General features: G+C 39.4%; 1 protein-coding gene across 1 annotated transcript; it reads left to right on the top strand.

Annotated features, from left to right (window-relative positions):
• Positions 1–1231: 1231 nt before the first annotated feature.
• Positions 1232–13463, top strand: LOC121879487 (NFU1 iron-sulfur cluster scaffold homolog, mitochondrial-like; the record flags this gene model as incomplete). Its single annotated transcript, XM_042386133.1, is given in 5 exon segments — positions 1232–1395; positions 1638–1755; positions 2189–2325; positions 12859–12945; positions 13084–13463. Coding segments are annotated over 5 exon segments (611 nt in total), but the record flags the coding sequence as incomplete, so codon positions are not given.
• Between the last annotated feature and the right edge of the window lie 632 nt (positions 13464–14095).

Raw genomic sequence — 14095 nt, forward strand, 5'->3', positions numbered from 1 at the left:
ACAATACACTGCTGTAGGTACAATACACTGCTGTAGGTACAATACACTGCTGTGGGTACAATACACTGCCAGGTACAATACACTGCTGTAGGTACAATACACTGCTGTAGGTACAGGTAATACACTGCTGTAGGTACAGGCACAATACACTGTAGGTACAATACACTGCTGTAGGCAATAATACACTGCTGTAGGTACAATACACCGCTGTAGGTACAATACACTGCTGTAGGTACAACATACTGCTGTAGCTAACACACCGTGCTGTAGGCAAATAATACACTGCTGGGGAAGTTACAATACACTGCTGTAGGGCAATACACTGCTGTAGGTATGTGCAAAATACACTGCTGTGGCAGGTACAATACACTGCTGTGTACAGGTACAATACACTGCTGTGAGGCACATACTGCTGTAGGTACAATACACTGCTGTAGGTACAATACACCGCTGTAGGTAAATACACTCGCTGTAGGTATAATACACTGCTGTAGTACAATACACTGCTGGGTGCAATACACTGCTGTAGGTACAATACACTGCTGTAGGTACAATACACTGCTGTAGGTACAATACACCGCTGTAGGTACAATACACTGCTGTAGGTACAATACACTGCTGTAGGTACAATACACCGCTGTAGGTACAGGCACAATACACTGCTGTAGGTACAATGCTGTAGGTACAATACACTGCTGGGGAAAAGTGCAATACACTGCTGTAGGTACAATACACTGCTGTAGGTACAGGTACAATACACTGCTGTAGGTACAATACACTGCTGTAGGTACAATACACTGCTGTAGGTACAGGTACAATACACTGCTAGGTACACAATACACTGCTGTAGGTACAATACACTGCTGTAGGTACAATACACTGCTGTAGTACAATACACTGCTGGTAGGTACAATACACTGCTGTAGGTACAATACACTGCCAGGTACAATACACTGCTGTAGGTACAGGTACAATACACTGCTGTAGGTACAGATACAATACACTGCTGTTGGTACAGGTACAATACACTGCTGTAGGTACAGGTACAATACACTGCTGTAGGTACAGGTACAATACACTGCTGTAGGTACAGGTACAATACACTGCTGTAGGTACAATACACTGCTGTAGGTACAATACACTGCTGTAGGTACAGGTACAATACACTGCTGTAGGTACAGGTACAATACACTGCTGTAGGTACAGGTACAATACACTGCTGTAGGTACAGGTACAATACACTGCTGTAGCTCATCATTTCAGATACTTGAGTCTGGAACTGCAAACTTTGCCAACATCACAGCAGCTCAGAAATCCCCACTAGCTAAATTGCTCTTCAGAATTGAAGGTGTCCAAGGAGTGTTCTTTTCAACAGACTTCATCACTTTAACTAAGGTAAAGTTTTTAACCCTATCCTCTTCTAGATTTATTTTGAAATGCCAAGTAGCACATGTAAAATTTCTATGCCTTTTTTCAGGTGTCTTTGTTTAACTTAATACTTTACTAATGCCCACCATTCAAAAGTGTCTATTTTTTTAATATACATTCATAATGGGATCTATTTATTTATTTTTGGTAAATTTTATCTTTTTAAATGATTTGCTCTTACAAATTAAATGTTATGTTGCGAACGGCAGGATGACGAGGAAGCAGAGTGGCGGACTATTAAACCAGAAGCCTTCGCTGTCATCATGGACTTCTTTGCCTCGGGTCTTCCAGTTATACATCAAGTTGACCAAAGAGAGAATGACCATGGTGAGGGAACCCTCTCTATACTTTTGTGAACAAGAGTTGTAGTTTACTTCAGTAGTGACAGGTACTGTATTTGGATAAGGTGTGTCCAGTATATTGCTTAACATTAAGAAATGGTTTCACTACATCACACACCTGTAGTACATTTTCACTCTGTTAGATTGAGAAGTTTATTTATGGTAATTGTCAGTCACTAAGCAAATATGGTAAACAGAATTTGAGATTATTTTAGGAAGTGCATTTATGTGGTGAAACTGAGTCATGGGAATAAATCTCCAAACTTACTCACCTCGACTGTCATCTGGTGTGGAAATACAGTACTGTTTAATTTCCTTTGGGGGTCAATACTGCTTCAGTTTGGGAGCGAGCAAATCATATGTACAGTATTTTTAATGAAGCTTCTTGTTTAATGTTAATACGAATGACGAATTTTCAGCTGGGTGCGACGACGAAGACGACGAGACGGTGGCCATGATTAAGGAACTTCTTGACACACGGATTAGACCCACCGTACAGGAAGATGGCGGCGATATTCTCTTCCGGGGATTTGACGACGGAATAGTCTATCTTAAGGTAACGTACACGAGTACACTTAATATAATACAGTGGTCCCTCGGTTAACGAGCACAATCCGTTCCAGCAGGTTGCTCGTTAACCGAAACCATTTTTTCAATGGGTTTTTGGGTAATTGGTTCCAGCTCACCGAAAATTGCCTAAATTCAACAAAAAAGGTAGAAAAGTACACTTACTTTGAGGTGTGTATGTAGAAGGCTCCTGGATGATGATGATGATGATGATGGGAATTAGAATGGGGGTGGAGGAGAAGGGAGAAGAGAAGGCATTGGGGTGGAAGAGAAGTCACCCCATGGTGCCATTTCACCCATAAAATTTTAGCTCTCTTGGTGTAATTCAAGATTATTTTCTTTAAATGAGCACTGCCATGGAGGTACGGTACAATACACTGCTGTAGGTACAGGTACAATACACTGCTGTAGGTACAGGACACACTGCTGTAGGTACAGGTACACACACTGCTGTAGGTACAGGTACACACACTGCTGTAGGTACAGGTAATACACTGCTGTAGGTGCAGGTACAATACACTGCTGTAGGTACAGGTACAATACACTGCTGTAGGTACAGGTACAATACACTGCTGTAGGTACAATACACTGCTGTAGGTACAGGTACACACACTGCTGTAGGTACACACACTGCTGTAGGTACAGGCACAATACACTGCTGTAGGTACAGGCACACACTGCTGTAGGTACAGGTACAATACACTGCGGAGGTGCATACACTGCTGTAGGTACAGGTACAACACTGCTGTAGGTACAGGTACACACACTGCTGTAGGTACAGGTACACACACTGCTGTAGGTACAGGTACACACACTGCTGTAGGTACAGGTACAATACACTGCTGTAGGTACAGGTACACACACTGCTGTAGGTACAGGTACAATACACTGCTAGGTACAATACACTGCTGTAGGTACAGGTACAATACACTGCTGTAGGTACAGATACACTGTGGACAGGCACAATACACTGCTGTAGGCACAGTACAATACACTGCTGTAGGTACAGGTACACACACTGCTGTAGGACAGGTACAATACACTGCTGTAGGTACAGGCACACACACTGCTGTAGGACAGGACACACACTGCTGTAGGTCAACACACTGCTGTAGGTCACAATACACTGCTGTAGGCACAGGTACACACACTGCTGTAGGTACAGGCACACACACTGCTGTAGGTGTACACACACTGCTGTAGGTACAGGCACAACTGCTGTAGGTACAATACACTGCTGTAGGTACAGGTACACACACTGCTGTAGGCACAATACACTGCTGTAGGTACAGGTCAATACACTGCTGTAGGTACACACACTGCTGTAGGTACAGGTACAATACACTGCTGAGGTACAGGTACACACACTGCTGTAGGTACAGGTACAATACACTGCTGTAGGTACAGGCACACACACTGCTGTAGGTACAGGCACAATACACTGCTGTAGGCACACACACTGCTGTAGGACAGGCACAATACACTGCTGTAGGTACACACACTGCTGTAGGTACACACACTGCTGTAGGTACAGGTACAATACACTGCTGTAGGTAATACACTGCTGTAGGTACAGGTACAATACACTGCTGTAGGCACAATACACTGCTGTAGGTACAGGTACACACACTGCTGTAGGTACAGGTACACACACTGCTGTAGGTACAATACACTGCTGTAGGTACAGGTACAATACACTGCTGTAGGTACAGGTACAATACACTGCTGTAGGTACAGGTACAATACACTGTAGGTACACACACTGCTGTAGGTACAGGTACAATACACTGCTGTAGGTCAATACACTGCTGTAGGTACAGGTACAATACACTGCTGTAGGCACAACACATGTGGTACAGGTACAATACACCCTGCTGTACAGGCACAATACACTGGTGTAGGTACAGGTACACACACTGTCTGTAGGCACAGGTACACAAACCGTGTAGCAGGTACAATACACTGCTGTAGTACAGGCACAATACACTGCTGTAGGTACAATACACTGCTGTAGGCACAGGTCAACACACTGCTGTAGGTACACACACTGCTGTAGGTACAGGTACAACACACTGCTGTGTACACACACTGCTGTAGGTACAGGCACAATACACTGCTGTAGGTACAGGTACAATACACTGCTGTAGGCACAGGTACAATACACTGCTGTAGGTGCACTACACTGCTGTAGGTGCAGGTACAATACACTGCTGTAGGCACAACATGCTGCAGGGTACACACACGCTGTAGGTACAATACACTGCTGTAGGTACAGGCACAATACACTGCTGTAGGTACACACTGCCGGGTGTACAACACACTGCTGTAGGTACAGGTACAATACACTGCTGTAGGTACAGGTACACACACTGCTGTAGGCACAGGCACAATACACTGCTGTAGGTACACACACTGCTGTAGGTACAGGCAACACACTGCTGTAGGTACAGGCACAATACACTGCTGTAGGTACAGGCACAATACACTGCTGTAGGTACAGGTACAATACACTGCTGTAGGTACAGGTACAATACACTGCTGTAGGTACAGGTACAATACACTGCTGTAGGTACAGGTACACACACTGCTGTAGGTACAGGTACAATACACTGCTGTAGGTACAGTACAACACACTGCCAGGTACAGGTACAATACACTGCTGTAGGTACAGGACAATACACTGCTGTAGGTACAGGCACAACACACTGCTGTAGGTACAGGACAATACACTGCTGTAGGTGGCACAACACACTGCTGTGGGTACAACACACTGCAGGCACAGGCACAACACACTGCTGTAGGTACAGGTACAATACACTGCTGTAGGTACACACACTGCTGTAGGTACAGGCACACACACTGCTGTAGGTACAGGTACAATACACTGCTGTAGGTACATACAATACACTGCTGTAGGTACAGGTACAATACACTGCTGTAGGTACACACACTGCTGTAGGTACAGGTACAATACACTGCTGTAGGTACAGGATACACTGCCAGGTACACACACTGCTGTAGGTACAGGTACAATACACTGCTGTAGGTACAGGTACAATACACTGCTGTAGGCAGGTACAATACACTGCTGTAGGTACAGGCACAACACACTGCTGTAGGTACAGGTACAATACACTGCTGTAGGTACAGGTACAATACACTGCTGTAGCAGGTACACATACTGCTGTAGGTACATACACACACTGCTGTAGGTACAACACACTGCTGTAGGTACAAGGTACAACACACTGCTGTGGTACGGAAACACACTGCTGTAGGTACAGCAAACACTGCTGTAGGCAACTACACTGCTGTAGGTACAACACACTGCTGTAGGTACAGGTACAATACACGCTGTAGGTACAGGCACAATACACTGCTGTACAGGTACAATACACTGCTGTAGGTACAGGCAATACACTGCTGTAGGTACAGGTACAAGCTGAGGTACACAGCTGGGCGGTAATACACTGCTGTAGGTACAGGTACAATACACTGCTGTAGGTACAGGCACAATACACTGCTGGGACAGGTACAATACACTGCTGTAGGTACAGGTACAATACACTGCTGTAGGTACAGGTACAATACACTGCTGTAGGAACAGGTACAATACACTGCTGTAGGTACAGTTACAATACCCTGCTGTAGGTACAGGTATAATACACTGCTGTAGGTACAGGTATAATACACTGCTGTAGGTACAGGTACAATACACTGCTGTAGGTACAGATACAATACACTGCTGTAGGTACAGGTACAATACACTGCTGTAGGTACAGGTACAATACACTGCTGTAGGTACAGGTACAATACACTGCTGTAGGTACAGGTACAATACACTGCTGTAGCAGGTACAAACCTGTGTAGCAGGTACACACACTGCTGTAGGTACAGGTACAATACACTGCTGTAGCTCATCATTTCAGATACTTGAGTCTGGAACTGCAAACTTTGCCAACATCACAGCAGCTCAGAAATCCCCAATTAGCTAAATTGCTCTTCAGAATTGAAGGTGCCGAGGAGTGTTCTTTTTAACAGACTTCATCACTTTAACTAAGGTAAAGTTTTAACCCTATCCTCTTCTAGATTTATTTTGAAATGCCAGCAGCACATGTAAAATTTCTATGCCTTTTTTCAGGTGTCTTTGTTTAACTTAATACTTTACTAATGCCCACCATTCAAAAGTGTCTATTTTTTAATATACATTCATAATGGGATCTATTTATTTATTTTGGTAAATTTTATCTTTTAAATGATTTGCTCTTACAAATTAAATGTTATGTTGCTAACGGCAGGATGACGAGGAAGCAGAGTGGCGGACTATTAAACCAGAAGCCTTTCGCTGTCATCATGGACTTTTTGCCTCGGTCTTCCAGTTATACATCAAGTTGACCAAAGAGAGAATGACCATGGTGAGGGAACCTCTATACTTTTGTGAACAAGAGTTGTAGTTTACTTCAGTAGTGACAGGTACTGTATTTGGATAAGGTGTGTCCAGTATATTGCTTAATATTAAGAAATGGTTTCACTACATCACACACCTGTAGTACATTTTCACTCTGTTAGATTGAGAAGTTTATTTATGGTAATTGTCAGTCACTACAAATATGGTAAACAGAATTTGAGATTATTTTAGAAGTGCATTTACAGTATGTGGTGAAACTGAGTCATGGGAATAAATCTCCAAACTTACTCACCTCGACTGTCATCTGGTGTGGAAATACAGTACTGTTTAATTTCCTTTGGGGGGTCAATACTGCTTCAGTTTGGGAGCGAGCAAATCATATGTACAGTATTTTTAATGAAGCTTCGTTTAATGTTAATACTTAATGACGAATTTTCAGCTGGGTGCGAATGATTAAGACGACGAGACGGTGGCCATGGATTATGAACTTTGACACACGGATTAGACCCAATCCGACAGGAAGATGGCTGCGATATTCTCTTCCGGATTTGACGACGAATAGTCTATCTTAAGGTAACGCATACACAGTACACTTAATATAATACAGGTCCTCGGTTAACGAGCACAATCTGTTCCAGCAGGTTGCTCGTTAACCTAAAACCATTGTTTCAATGGGTTTTGGGAATTGGTTCCAGCTCACCGAAAATTGCCTAAATTCAACAAAAAAGGTAGAAAAGTACACTTACTTTGGAGGTGTGTATGTAGAAGGCTCCTGGATGATGATGATGATGATGGGAATTAGAATGTGGAGGAGAAGGAAGAAGAGAAGGCATTGGGGTGAAGAGAAGTCACCCCATGGTGCCATTTCACCCATAAAATTTTAGCCTTTGGTGTAATTCAAGATTATTTTCTTTTAAATGAACACTGCACTGCATTATATATTGTCAATATGTAAAATATATTTCAAAGTGACCAATAATTTGCTTGGAAACACAGAAAAAAGCGTTTAGTTGAAGAGAGTCTCAAGCAAGATGTTACCTCCACTGAAAACAGAGAGAGACTAACGCCTGTCTGGTGTGTTAACAGGCTGGATGGCACGCCAGAAACTAGTTTCTTTACCTTCAATTATGTTCAATAATTGTTAAAATGACTAAAAAAGTTAATATTAAACTTTTAAAATTATTGAATAGTATAAACTTCTTGATATTTACTAAAAGAGTAAGGAATTTAAGCCCTAAAACCGATTACTGTATTGGCGGACTAATACTACAGCTGGTGGACCACCAAATGCAAGCGAAAACATGTTGAAGTCGGCTCATAAAAAATCGTTAATCGAGGGATTGCTCGTTAACGAAAGTTAAGAATCTTATGGAAGGTAAATCGTTAACTGAAATCTCGTTAACCGAGGCGCTCATTAACCGAGGGACCACTGTAATGAGTTCCATAAGAGAGATGATGAACTACATGGCGGCACTAGGATAAAGTTGTGACTAAGATGAAAAGTTAGCACAGTACAGTACAGTATATATTAAAGTTATGTGGTATCTTATTATCAGGTTGGTTAGGTTTATGCTGTAAAAGGTGAAATACTGTATGATAATAGTGTTTAAGAAGATGTGTTTAATAGGAATGTTCTCTTTATATCAGGGTTGGAAAAAATCATGATTTTTTTTTTAATAAAAAAATTGATTTATTTGATTTAAATCAGATTTTTTTTATTTAAATCGATATTTTTATTTTTTTAATAATTGCATTAAAATAGTACAGTAATACCCCGCTTAACACGGTTTCGCTTAGCGCGATTTCACGTATACGCGGTGCCTCGCCAGAGCCGAACTTTCACTTAACGCGGGCTTTTTCCACGTATATGCGCAGAGTGTCCGGCTCGAGACGCTATTTTTAGATTCACCCCCCACCCGCCACCCTGCCTGACTGCCTGCCTGCCTGTTTTAGCTCATAAAATTCATACAAATTACCTGGCCAGAATATAATTTACATTGCTGGAATTCTTACAATTTGATGATCATTTTGAATATAAACATCATAGATTTTGCATTAGACGTACAAATTTTAGATATAATGTTTACTCTGAGTAAATATGTTATTTTTTGTGCAAAATATATGACATTTGTATTCAAAATATTCCTGGTCTTACAAGGAATCCAGCAATGTCAATTATATTATCCTAACTTTAGTTTGAGGTATTATTTATTACTAAAAAGGTAAACAGTCTGGTTTTCCCACACATCTGGTAGGGACGGTTGGTGGGGGGTGGGGGGGAGGGAGGGACCAACCGACCATCTGTTACGTGTGAAGAATATTTTTTTTTATTAACTGAAGATATTTGTTTTAGCTCATAAAATTCATACAAATTACCCGGCCAGAATATAATTTACATTGCTGGAATTCTTACAATTTGATGATCATTTTGAATATAAACATCATAGATTTTGCATTAGACATATAATTTAGATCTACTTTAAGTATTTTTGTTTACTCTGAGTAAATATAATATTTATCTTTGTGCAAAATATATGACATTCATATTCAAAATATTCCTATAGTCTTACAAAGGAATCAGCAATATCAATTATATTATCCTAACACAATCTGAGGTATTATTTAATTCTAAATGTTAAAATTTAGTTTTTCACCCAACATCTTGAAGGAGGATTGGTGAAGTGCAGAGGAGTTGGGACTGACCGACCACCTGGGTAGTTGGAAGAAGCAAGGTGGGGGTACTTTGATTGACAGATAATTAATAAGTGAAGAATATTTTTTTTATTAACTGAAGATATTTGTTTAGCTCATAAAATTCATACAAATTACCCGGCCAGAATATATAATTTACATTGCTGGAATTCTTGCAGTTTGATGATCATTTTTGAATATAAACATCATAGATTTTGCATTAGACATACAAATTTTTAGATACTAATGTTTACTCTGTGAGTAAATATGTTATCTTTTGTGCCAAAATATATGACATTTATAAAAATATTCAGTCTTACAAAGAATCCAGCTATGTCAGATTGTATTATCTAACTTTTAGTTTGAGGTATTATTTATTAAAAATTTAAAGAGTGGTTTCTCCCCAAAATTTCTCAGAGGAAGAAGCCAGTGAGTGTAGTGTGAGAAAGGGGAGGGAGTTGAATCCATTATTTGAATATGGTATTAACTAGCAGCTGTATTTCTCTATTTCTCTTAAGTATTAATTGTGTACATGTGCCATCATAAAATTAGATGTTATTTTTACTAGAACATAGGTATTGTGTGGGAAAAAGTGGAGTTTGAAATTAAGACCAGTTTCTGTGGAATCTAATCCCATATGTTCTGTTGTTCACTTAAGCAGCGGTTTTTCTTAACCGCGGTACCCTGTGGGTTTATTGACCGGTTAGCGGGGGTACTACTGTATTTTATACCATAAAAACAGTATTTTTCAACCAAAGCTTATTCAGGATAATAAACAGAAAATTGGCATTAAGATATTTATGCAGTAGATGTACCAATGGAATTTAACACAATAATATTCTTTTTGTAAAATAAAAGAAAACTGGTAACATATCTTACATTTGAGTGCACACATCCAAACGTAATAATAAAATTTAACATAAATGCTCTTATAGGATTACAGTGTTTCAAAAATTAATAACTTAACTTCTTCAAATCAACAGAATAATATTATCATTTTGTAAAAAGAAATAATACTGGTAACAAGTTTACTTTGTTACATTTGTAGGATTATAGTGTATTAAGAATTACCGGTAATAACTTCAAGTCAACACAATATTCTCATTCCGTAAACAACAAAAATAGTTCAAAACATTTAAATTAGCTCAGTTGAACATTGAAATGCTTATGTACTGTGACAAGCTTAGATGCCTTTTCCTGTCCTAGATGATTTCTTACCTTTGAGTGTACAAATCCATATGTGGAAAAAATTCTCTCAACCCCTGCTGATGATGCAACAGGTGTAAATATTTGCCTAGGAACATCCATTACATTTTCTGTCATATCATTGGCAAAATACTGCCACCAAGCAAGGAGTGAGAGAGATTTTACAGCATCTTTACCAAAATAGACCTCTTTAAATGATGCACTTCTTCCATGGAAGGACATTAATGTTGAAAGGAAATGTGGAAGAGACTCGCACACATACTGTTCTGCAATGTCTCTCTGCTCAGGAGTCAGATGTCTGCCCTGATACCTTGGATCTATCACATTAGCTAGAAAATGGGCAGGTGTCAATGCTACTTTGATTCTTTTTCAAAATTATCCATATCCTTCTTATCTGTTAAATACTCCTTAATATCAGTTTTCAGTTTTACCCAGATTTCTACAGCATCACTTAATAGGGTATGTTCTCTCTGGACACAGTCCAATGCCACAGCAATAGGCTTAAGTCTCTCTAGATAGTCTTCTGCAGTTCTTTTTAATGCCTTATCATTAACTTTCCTTTCAATTTTCTTATCATTGTCTTCACTATTTTCTTTGCACACTTTAACAAGGGTCTCCCAGTTCTTTAAATAAGATTCAATAGAATCTGTCACTGTGTTCCATCGTGTGTCTGATGGCATTACTAGCAATGTTCCTCCTGCTCTTCTATACAAAGATCCTGGGATGTGATGATTTCTGAAGTACTTAATGATTTGAGTAATGTGCTCCTTAATGTTCTTGATTTGCAGGTCTTGTGAAAGCAAATTTAACAGGTGTGCAGGGCAACCATATGTTATAATGGATTTATCTTGTCCGAATTCACTTCTCATTTTTGCCATATTAGCAGCATTATCTGTTACACAGCTTCTTACTGTGCATCCAAATTTGTCTTCACACTTTTTTGTAGCACATTCAGCTGTGTCTTGAGTCTGTGTCTGTAGAGTCAACAAGATAAATACTGTTGTCCGCTGTTAAAGTTACACATACTATAGGCTCATTATGGACATTACTCCATCCATCCATGGCCATGCAAACTGTTTTCCCACTAAGTTCATCTGAATAATTCTTAATCACTGAATCGTAGGCTTGATCCAAAAGAGACCCTCCAATTTGATGTCTATTAGGTGGAACATATCCTGGTCTTAGCATTTTAATCATCTTGATAAACTCTTCGTGCTCCACTGTTCGGAAGGGGGAATTTGTTGCATATATATAATTAGCAACTTGCTGATCCAAAGTGACTTTTTCAGACTTAGTAGTTTTTATCACAAAACCAGTTATGCTTCTTTGGTCCATAGAACTCTCCCTCTTATCTCTCTTGAATGGTGAGGGAGAAGGAGCAGCTGATATATCTTTAACTGGATGATGAAGCTGGAAAGAACAGACTATACAGTAGTACAGTACATAATTATGTAAACCCAAATAATGTTATTAGCCTGCTCCATTGCATATACTTTTCAATTATGTAGAATAAAAAGAGAAAACAGTTATTAGTAAAAAAATCATTTTGATTTAAATCATGATTTTTTTACTCTGATTTAAATCGATTTAAATCATGTGATTTAAATCATTTGATTTAAATCATAACAACCCTGCTTTATATAGTTACACATCAGTGTGTTACTCCTCTTATCTGAGGTGTTTTAGTTACATCACAGGCTCAAAGTGTATGACATTATTGTGTGTTTTATCTTCACTTTTATCCTCAGTATCTTTGTGTTCGGTGGAAGGAATGTGTTTAAGGGTGATAAAAAAAATAGTTTATTGGAGATAGTTCGAAGATTTAATGCTGTGAGAAGTGAAAATGCAGCTGCTACCATTGCCTGGGAGTTGATTCTTTCTTCTACAACTGTTTGTTCCATAATTAAGTTAATTGTTTCCTTATTCTTTGTTTGGATATCATAAGGTAGCTACAGTGACACCTTACGTCACATAAAATTCCTCCTTTTTTATTGGATGAGTGTTGTTATTAATGAAGAGGAACATAAGCCTTTCCCTTATTCCATTAGTACAGTAATTCTTATGAGGATATATTTTCAACTCAGTACACTACTAGTCCCTATTTTTTAGTGCTCTACCCTGACGAATAATGGGGACCCTTGTAATTGCAATCAATATTCTACAGTACTTATTCTTTTGAAATTATTTTTATACAGTATTCCTTTTTTTTTCCCCCAGATGATGGGTTCATGTACAGGCTGCCCCTCATCAGTTGTTACATTGAAAAATGGTGTACAGAATATGCTTCAGTTTTACATCCCAGAGGTAAGAAACTCATATACGGTACAGTAATTCCCAGCCACAGTGCAGCCCACTGTAATATAAAATGACCACATCAATGATACAGGCATAAATAATCAACTGGTTGGTCACTCACTAAATATAAACACTATCATTTTACAGGTGGCTGAGGTTGTGGAGGTTAAAGATGTAGAAGATGATCTTATTGAGGAAGAGTTCAACAAGTTTGAGAAGGAGCTTAATTCAGAGCAGACCAAGTCAAAATAAGAGCTGTAGGGTGTTAGATATTGTCTCCCTTAGCATTAGTGGTTTCTTCACATTATACAGTATGTATATGGCAGAGTAGATAGTTGCTGTTTTGTTTTATGTAACAGCAACTAATAACTTCATATCCTCTCAAAAAAACCACAATATGTTAGAGGAAAGGTTTTATTGAGGTCTTTTTTCTCAATCAAATGTAGTTTTTATCCCTAAAACAGTAGTACAGTAAATTGTCTCACTGTATTTAAACCATGGAGTAAGAGAGATGACCTAGTCCTTCTATATATATATATATATATATATATATATATATATATATACACAGTTGGTCCTCACATTGCGGTTAATGTAACCCGGAGGGTCCGCGGAAAGTGAGGCAGCGTAAAGTGAACAACATAACATATGGGATTAATTGAAATGGGTCCAGGCGTCCCCCAAACTCCACTTTTGACGACACACAACTATGTTGTAGTAAAAATATTATCTTAACTTTATGATGGCATGCACGCACAATTAATAATTAAGAGAAATATCAATAATATTAGTTTTTTAACACTTACATTAGTAGAAAGATGGCTGGGCACACAGGGGATGGGGGTTGGTTCGAGGCAGAGGGCAGATTATTGGCCCTCACCTGTATCACTGGTATCGATTATCACTATCCACCACAGAGGCTTGCAGGGCCTCTTTGTTAAACCCCTCAAAGTCCATATAAGTCCATATCCTCACTATAATTATCACTATCACTGACTTGGGCGGTTGTGGTGGGTGGCGGATAAAACCGTTAATGTTTTTGATGACTGAGGCCTTATGCGCACCATTTTCGCCTCTTACACAACATGGCGGATGGCGGAGGTTTGGATCCAAAAATGGCGCGGCTTGCCAGCCGCTCTCCACGTATGGCGTTAGCGAC

This window comes from Homarus americanus, unplaced genomic scaffold (genome assembly GCF_018991925.1).
Source record: "Homarus americanus isolate GMGI-L3 unplaced genomic scaffold, GMGI_Hamer_2.0 scaffold40386, whole genome shotgun sequence".
In the NCBI taxonomy this organism is placed as follows: domain Eukaryota; kingdom Metazoa; phylum Arthropoda; class Malacostraca; order Decapoda; family Nephropidae; genus Homarus; species Homarus americanus.